The 8,794-nt window shown below is 43.1% G+C and overlaps 1 protein-coding gene and 3 non-coding genes across 5 annotated transcripts; all 4 read right to left on the bottom strand.

Moving 5' to 3' along the window:
• Nucleotides 1-884: 884 nt before the first annotated feature.
• RPS12 (ribosomal protein S12) lies at nt 885-4,915 on the bottom strand. Of its 2 annotated transcripts, XM_054628782.2 has the most exons (6): nt 4,815-4,915; nt 4,624-4,675; nt 4,092-4,208; nt 2,296-2,398; nt 1,733-1,834; nt 885-979 (listed from the first exon to the last, which is right to left on the bottom strand). In XM_054628782.2, exons 2-6 carry the CDS (start codon nt 4,635-4,637, stop codon nt 917-919), a joined length of 399 nt encoding a protein of 132 aa, XP_054484757.1. In that variant the 5' UTR covers nt 4,638-4,675; nt 4,815-4,915; the 3' UTR covers nt 885-916. The 2 variants fall into 2 exon arrangements, with proteins under 2 accessions (XP_054484757.1, XP_077031457.1); XM_077175342.1 differs by lacking the exon at nt 4,624-4,675 and having other exon boundaries at nt 4,815-4,834.
• On the bottom strand, nt 1,324-1,458 carry LOC129119046 (small nucleolar RNA SNORA33). Its single transcript, XR_008534058.2, has one exon. It is a non-coding gene; the product is annotated as a small nucleolar RNA SNORA33 (small nucleolar RNA).
• Nucleotides 1,901-1,987, bottom strand: LOC129119047 (small nucleolar RNA SNORD100). Its single transcript, XR_008534059.2, has one exon. It is a non-coding gene; the product is annotated as a small nucleolar RNA SNORD100 (small nucleolar RNA).
• On the bottom strand, nt 3,280-3,354 carry LOC129119049 (small nucleolar RNA SNORD101). The gene has a single exon (XR_008534061.1). It is a non-coding gene; the product is annotated as a small nucleolar RNA SNORD101 (small nucleolar RNA).
• Nucleotides 4,916-8,794: the final 3,879 nt, after the last annotated feature.

The raw sequence follows: 8,794 nt of genomic DNA, 5'->3' as shown, positions 1-8,794 counted from the left end.
AACCATAGGAAAACTTTTAAGCTGAAGAGCCTGAAAACAGATAAACATTTTTATCTCCCAGCCACAGGTGCTCAGTCCCAAATATTCACATTCACATCTTACATATCAGCATAATCAGCAATTCCTTATGACTCATTCCACTTACAAGCTACTCGGCAGAAAATTTAAGACACGTGAAACAACTTGCAGGAGGGCAAATCACACCAGTCTGAATCCCTTGCTTCCAAAAAGCAGACAAAAACACAAGTTCCGAACAACTACAGAAACCAAAACACTGGGCAAGTTAGGAGTTTAATACTGCCTAATCTGAGCAAGTGAGAATTTAATTACTTGGCTACCCTACCTACTGAGAACTACAGAATCAGATCTAGAAGTGCATGACAATACTAGTTAGAAAATGCTATCACCCACAATTTGAGTAAAACACATATTGTGTCCATTAACTTCCCTGAATGAATTAAGAAAGGATTTATAGAAATCCTGCAACATCCCACAATTATTGGGAAACAGTTAAGGCTCTTATTTGTCTTGGAAGAAGGACCCAAATTATTATCACAGAGGCAGCAATACTTTAGGATAAGTTACTCAAAATCCTAGAAATACAGACCAAAACACCACCAAGCAAGGACAGTATTTAACTATCTGCATCATTGCAACTTGAATATGTGCCATGTTCTAGCTGGTAACTTCTGGGGTAGGAAGAGAAAACAAAATTACGCTAAAATAGGAATAGTGGCAGGGATCCCCATGATCTTTTTAGCAAACTTACTTTGTTAAACGACTAAAAAACCACATCAACAAATGCAAAGTTTTTTGCATCTTCTGATGCTACCCTTTGCAACTCAAATGAACTGTTCCACAGACACCAAGTAATTAATCACACATACACTAAACTGGTTCAAAATTTATTTGCCATTCATTTCTTGCACTTGAAGTACTCTTCGATGACATCTTTGGCCTGAGATTCCTTGCCATAGTCCTGTAACACAAAACAACCCATTGTTAACATAAAGACAGACCCATCCTAAATTTCACAAACTGTTTTTCATAAGGACAAATGAGATTCTGACACTTTTTCACAAGAAATTCCCAAAATTCCACCCCAAGTAGGCTCAAGCAATTTGCCATTTTCCCCCTGCTCTTTAATAAGACTATTCTAATAAAGTGCAGCTCTATTTCATGCAAATGAATGAATGAAATTTGACATTGACACCCATTGACAGGAATGCAAACAAAATCTTTTGTGCTTAAAGAAACTCAAAGCATGTGAAAAAGTAGCATAACTGTGAAAATGCATGCAGAAGGCACTAGTCTTCAAAGTGAAGATGTAGCCATCTCTTGGGACCTCAGAGACCACAAAGTCTTCAAGGCTCGTACTGTGGCTTTACTTTGCCAGTGTTATTGTGAATTAAGCTCCGCAAAACATTTTTAAGTTGAGCGGACACACCAAACTGGCTTTTGTGTCTAAAGCAAAGCTTCCTGTCTTTTAGGTAGGCTTTCCTTTTAATGATTACTAGCAGGTAGGCATAGATACTTTGAGGACACAACTATTAACTCACAAAATGTGCATGAGGAAATAAACATGACAGGGACTATGATACAGGAAAGCAGCTTCAATTCACTATCAACAAAAAATTTAGGAGCTGTATTTAACAGTTCCTTATCTAAAGCAACCTTTGGTTTACTACTTATTTTCAGAAGTCAAGAAATAAAACATAATTAGTAATCTTACTTTGACAACCACACAACTGCAGCCCACCACTTTGCGAGGTTTTCCTTCTCTGTCGATCTTGCAGAGACCCACCCATTCGCCCAGCTTCTTGTTGTCATCAACCTGTGCAGAGCACCACACCACATTAGAGCTTGCCATTTCTGGCACGGCTGGCTCAGCCCAGAAGCTGCTGTACTGTCAGAAGCATTGGGTAACGGATGGCTGCTTTCCTCACAGGCATCAGCAGAGGGAGCCAAAGTATCATCATCGTACAGCTTGAGCCTCCCTGGAGCCGTTCCTCCCGCCCTCCACTCTCAGCAGTAATTTTATTTCTGATTATACAGGACACCAGAATTCACTTAAACTGTGCAAAAAAACCAATCCACATCCCTTGCCATTTACATCCACAGGTTTTCTACAGCGGAAAAATGGCAATCACACAGAACTAGAACAATCTGTTGCTAAGTTAAGTTCTGCCTCAGCAAGCCAAACACAGAATTACAATAGTGTTCTTAAGGTTCAGATCTCTACATGCTGAAGCAAGTAGCATAACTGTTCCAAACTTTTGTTACAAGTTCACTCACCTTTATTAAGTTGATCTGATGTTCTGCACAGAGCGCTTCAACTAATTTTACATATGTGGGTTCATCACAGTTTGAAGCCAGAACACAGAGATGGGCTTGGCGTCTAAAAAAAAATGAGAACTGACAAATGTTACTATAAGCACTAATTAAAATTTCTTGATAATCAAAACCAAAACTACCTGCATTCAGCACATGCATTTCTAGAGAACCAGTTCCTAAATTTAAACTTACAGTTATGAGACACCATTAACTTTTGAAATACTAAATATACTTTTGCTGTGATTTGTCACTTTTAATGTTATTTATGGCTATTACAGGCTATTCATATATTGTTAGCTTTATCCTCAGATTCTATTCCTGTTTTGAAAGCTTCTGAAAATACTAAATTATATTCTCAGCCATTGGAAAAAAAGTCTGATGACTGGATAAACAACAGGTCCCCTACAGAACTGTTACAAAGTAACCAAGTTACAAATCACTTTTTCTTATTTACTACAGATAACAATAATGTAACATTAATATTTTAATTACTTAAAGCTTGAATTTTCACACCAAGGTGTTTTTAAGTTCTTCAGAACAATCTTTTCTACTTACGTTCAGAGAAGCTGTAATGACAGGGCCCCAATTCTAATTAGGATCTTTGTATACTGTGGTACAATGTTAAGATACCAAAGGGATACCTGACAACAGAGAGAGCTGAGTAGGTCTTCTATGCTTAACCTAATAAAATGTGACCTCTGAAAACAAGGTCAGTTTTCCCTAAAAAGACCTTCTTTATTAGGAGTGTCACCAGAATGCCAGAAATATTTCCAAACAGGAACCATCGCACACAAATGCGTAGAAACCTCACACACATAATCTTAATATACAGCTTGTAAAGCAGGAGCTGAACTCAGAAGACCTCACACAAACCAGCTGTCAGTCACCTCAGCTGTATTTCTCTGCCCTTGCTCAGTGCCTTGTCCCAGAGGTTTCTGCATACAGGTTTGTCAGACAGCAGTTATCACTCACAGGACGAGTGAAGGGGTATCCGACTAACTGAGATGTCATCACCCAAACACTGTAGCTCTACATTTAAGCAGATTTTTCTTGCAAGCCAAGTATGGATTTGCAAATAAACACACACACAGGTGTGTATGCATACCTGTATATACAGATATACTTTGCCCTACAAAAGACCATAACTGATTACCCATGACTGGCACAGAAGTTCAACACTGTTTCGATATTGCACCTTGACAATTTACTTACTGTTGAAATATTAAAAAAAACAAAAAAAAGTTTAAGAAATCTATGAATTTAAGGCTTTTTCATAAAAACAAACTCTTCCGGGAAAAGTCTGAAATACATATTAACCCGATTAAAATCATATAAAGTTTTGAGAATACTTTATTACTTCTTAAAATATAAAGTTCTTGAAACCTAGATTTTCATAGCCATTTACAGCAGGCACAATTAAATTTTCTTCACAAAACCCATACACTCTTATGAACACTCGGTGGCACTGGGGCCACAAAATGACAGAAATTAATACACCAGATTCTGCTGCTCTTCAATAATTGAGTTTAGCTTTTGTATTTTAAGATTCCTCTTTAAGGCCCCAAACCAGAAGTTACAAAAGACAACAATAACTGTCAGAAAGCTATAATCTTGCGTAAGTTTAAACTGAACACCTGAACAAAATGGCCACTGCAAGTGTTCAACACACCTCATCTGCAAGTGTTCAACACACCTCATCACAAGGTCTCACCCAGTTTTACTATTCACAGCAGAGAAACTGGTGACACCACACTTACTTGTCCAAGGCTTTGGCTGCTTCACGGATACCGCGAGCAAGGCCATCGTGGATAAGTGCGGTCTTCAGCACTTCTTGCAGAGCGGTGTTAACATCCATTACACCTCCAGCAGTAATGCTAAAGAAAAGACACACAATGTTCTGAGCATGCCAACAACTTTCAACTATGAGCAAAAGCTTCCCGTTCACCTGCAAGCATCTGGCCATTAAAAAAGTACAGAAAAAGCAAGTTAAAGCACTATGCCAAAGGAAAACCAGACGAAGGACGAACTTGAAAGAAGCTAAGGCATTAAATCCTCCTGGAGAGCCACCGGGCCATGCTGCCTCCACGCTCCTTTGGGGAGGAGAGGACGCCATGCGCACAGCGGCCCTGCCAGGCGGACCCCGCGCCCGTCTCCCGGCCTGCAAGAAGCACGCAGCAGCACCGCGCCGGGGCCTGCACACACGGCACAGCCAGAGCTCCCGAGCCTGACACGCCACGGAGCGACCCGGCCCCTCCGCCCGCCGCCCCCGACGGCCCCGGCCCTGCTCACCCTTCCTCGGCCATGGCGCTCTCGGTGGGTGCGGTCCCCGCCTGGGTTCCTACTGCAAATACAGACACAGGCCGCCCCGGTGAGCGGCGCCGGCCGCCCCGGGGCCCCCGCCCGGCCCGCTCCCGCCGCGATGCCCCGAGGGCCGGGGGGATCCCACCCGGCCGGGCCCCGGCGCCATCGCGGACACTCACCCGGCACCGCCGCGCGCCGCTGCCTAGAGAGGAGGTGCTGCTTCCGCCGCGCGCTCTTATAGTGCCACAGGACCCCGGCCTGGGTGCGCGCGTGCGCGGGCCGGGGCTGCCCGCCGCGGTGCCTGATTTTGGGCTTGCCCGTCTCGTGTCCGCGGCAGCGGGAGCTTAGTGGAGGTTTGAAACCAAGAGCTGGGGAGTGGTTTGAAACTGAAATTAAAGGATGGAACTGAGTAGCTGTAAGCAACAACTGCAAGGTGGCTTTGTCAAATACTCTATGGGAGATACCGGGCAGGGGTCAGCTCGGGGTGGGTCACGAGCCAGGGCTCACCTGGGCTGCTTCCCTCAGGCAGGATGGGCACCCAGTGCTGCCAAAGCCCTCTGGCCTCACTGGCACCATCCCTCTGTCGCTGGTAGCCAAGAAATGGGGAATGTGGAGAAAACACCCTAATGCCCCTCTCTGCCAGCAGGCCACAACGCTGAGCTGTAAATTGGAAGCCTCATAAGTGCGACTGCTCAGCCCTGTTCCTGTCACATATGCACAGGTGGTTTAGCTGATGGCGAGTGCAGCACGGCCACTGCACTGACACGTGTTCCTCGCTTGGGTGCTGTCAGTCTGACACGGGGTTTTGTCCATCCTAGCTGCTTCAAGATGGATGACTGGACTGTTTGGTACTCTACGTGTCACTATCTTTGTAAAAGGCCATAGTGATAAAATATAAGAGAAATAGGTAACAAAAATTGATAGCCATGGTTTGTGGCTAGTGCAATCAAACATATTTGTCACCAGCATTGTTAGCCACTCTTTCCACAATATGTTCTTCCTTGGTCTTCCTGGTGTTGCCAAGCAGCAGGATGTAGGCTAAATACACTAGGGAAGGGACACTGTGCACAAAGCAATTCACAAGAGCTGGTCAGGGCAGAGGAAGACAGAGAGGAAAAGTGGAAACTGCTCGGTTGTCTTGGAGCTGCCCAGGCCAGCCTGCACAGCTTTTCAGAGCCTGCCTGGGGAAATGCCTGGCTGGAGGCTGCAGCACTTCCAGGCTCCAGCTGTGAGACACAGCTCATGCCAACTCTGAGGCAGTCACCTACATTTACACTACAGAGATCTAGAAAGGGCAGAAGCCAACCTCTGAGCAAGTCATGGAGAGGGAAGCACAGTATGGGGACTGTCCTCGCCCTGCAAGCTGAGTCCTACCGAGGACAAAGTGGATAGAAATGACACTGCCCACTGCTAACATGGCAGCCTCTGAGATGCATTTGGCACCTCCAATGCTGCCATATATTGCTTGAAACTCTGAACTGCAACTCCTGTTGCAATACCCCAATGTGTTGCAACCACTGCAGTCCCAACATAGATATTCTAATTTAGCAGCTCCTGTGAGACGTGGTTCTGACTTCTTCCCTCCTTCCTCCACAAGAAGTAGGAACATGTAATTCCCTTTGCACTGCTCAGAAAGCATACAAGCACAGCACACACAAATAATACTGCTTGTTTTTTTCCCATACCTTCAGGGGAGAATATTTTTCCCTACATCCACCCATCACTTAATCATATTGTACCTTTGAAAAGCCTCAAAGGCACCTAATCTACAGAGTAGTTTTTACACTGAGTGGAACAATATTCCATTATCTCCCCTAAAAGTCTTGAAAGGATAAGAAGTCTGTATGCAGCCTACGACACATCAGTATCTCCAGGAAGTGCTATATACATTCAGCCCAGGAGATGGAAGCATGCACATCTGAAAGCTTTGTATTACAGCAAAAATGATAATAACAGTCAAAGTATAGTCTAATATTCTAGCAGCCAACCACTAAAAAGCAGTTTTCCTAGAACAGTTGCAAGAAAACAAAGCTATGCTGAGATGAAAGTTATGTATTTGTAGAGAGGAGTTTTCATTGGCACTGAACTCTGTGTGGAAATGTTGTATAGCCTAGTAGGAGTCTGTTATTTTTGTCTAATAACTAATGAAAGCATGTGATCCAGTTGGAAGGTCTGCTTCATTGCACAGCATGAGCTGAGCATTTATGTGGGTGTTCTGCATGCTGTTGGTACTACTCCACCTGCTCCACCTTTCTGTCTATATTCCTAGAAGCAGTAGCTAATTTCTTAAGCTCTGCAATTTCCCTTGGAGTTATGTTCATTGAGCACCCTGCAGTTCAAATACTGGCACACAGCCATGGGGAATGACCTGTTTAAACCAAGGACTGCAGTCCTGTGCTAGAAGTACTTCCAGTGCACTTGAGGCTGGGTGAGTGATGTAATGTGAGTGCTAGAAAGTGAGGAGCTGCCAGATGCAGGGTTCTAAAGGGCTGAGATAGTGTCAGTGCAGATGCTGACCTGCAGCTTCACTGAGCAGCCAGCTCCAGCAGACGAACTCTGTCCTCTCAAAATTTGGTTATATTACAAACAGCATAATGTGCTGCCTATAAATTTGGATTTGGGGAGAAGAAGATGAGCTGCTGTCACATGGCATTCAAGAATTCTTATTCTCTCCAGCCTGCTGTTCTGGACTCACCATCCATTTGGACTCACCATCTTGCTGCATGTATTTAAAAACCCTTTGGTTATAGCTACCACCCTTTGAGCTTGCCATTCAGTTCCTTGACTCTCCCTGACTGTCTCCCTTTCCAGGCTGGCAGCCTTCCTTTCTTTTTCCACTCTGATCAAAATGGGAACTGAGCTTGGGACTTTTTCAGAAGAGCAGTACTGCAGTGAGACTATAATGGTTCACTCTTGTCTCAGCCATCCTCTTCCTGCTCCTTTTCCCCATTATCTCTCCTTGGCTCTTGCTCTGGTAACATTTATCTTCCCCTTGTATTCACCCTGGCAACCACAACCCGTCTTCTTCAAAATGTCAGACTACAGGGATGGTTTAAGTGCCATATTGTAAACTGGAGACTCAGGAACTGAGTAAGAGCAGTTTAGACAGTGGTACAGTGTGGTGAGGCAGCAACGTAGGCAGATGAAAGTATCAGGTAATATCAGGTATTGCAAACTCCCAAGAGAAGTCCATGACACTGCTAAACTCTGAACAATAAGTTGTGAATTTGAGTTCTGAACAATCCTTGCAAAAACTTACTTTCATCTCACATCTGTCTCTGGAAATACAAAACACAGCCATGTCCAATAAATAAATATGATAGGATAGAATTTTGATAGAATCTGATATGATAGAAAAATGATAGAATCTCATTTTTCTTGCAAAATAGAAATTATTTCTCAGTCCTATCAAGCTGGAAAATCAAGCTGGAAGCCTTCTTGTTTTATATCCACAGAAGTTCTGCTCACCAGCCCTGAGGGAGAAATGTGTATTGCTCCAGATGTAGAAAAGAACAGCCACCCACATGCAAGAGATCTCTGTGTCAAGTTTCAAGTACTTGGAGAAATTAAGAAGAGGTCATTCTGGAGTTTCAGAGAGAGGACAAGCTATGGTATTTCAATACCGATTTGAAATTAACTAAGGCCTTGATTCATGATAACAGAACAAAACAGTTTGCTAGTTTCTGTTGCCTTCTACAGATTTTGCATGAAACGCTAAAAGGATGTGGTTATCATGTGGTCACATTAGAGTAATTTTAAACTATTTCCCAATAGCATTGTGCAGCTGCTGACAAAAAAAAATACTAATATGATGTAAATATGTACTAAGGACTTTCTTGATTGCAATGCAAGTCTTTCTAAGATCTCCACAACTATACAGAGCAATAATAAGGAATATGTATTTCCACATGTGCTGAGTATTTCATAATGTCCTGGACATCTATGAAGGAAGCTACTCTTAATGCAATTGTCCTTCATATGTTTTTACCTTGTGAACATAAGCCATGAATTTGACTCTATAACTAGTATTTATAGAGAACTAGTGCTCTAAACCTTGAATTCTACATCCAATTTGGGATCTGAAAGAAAAAATACATGTCATTAAAGTTGTTGCAGATGTGACATAAGCAAGAAAGGCTTGTATGCTTTGAAAATATAT

This window comes from Agelaius phoeniceus, chromosome 3 (genome assembly GCF_051311805.1).
Source record: "Agelaius phoeniceus isolate bAgePho1 chromosome 3, bAgePho1.hap1, whole genome shotgun sequence".
Taxonomy (NCBI): Eukaryota; Metazoa; Chordata; class Aves; order Passeriformes; family Icteridae; genus Agelaius; species Agelaius phoeniceus.
The sequence above is the reverse complement of the archived record's forward strand: the minus strand, read 5'-3'. Positions and strand labels throughout refer to the sequence as shown.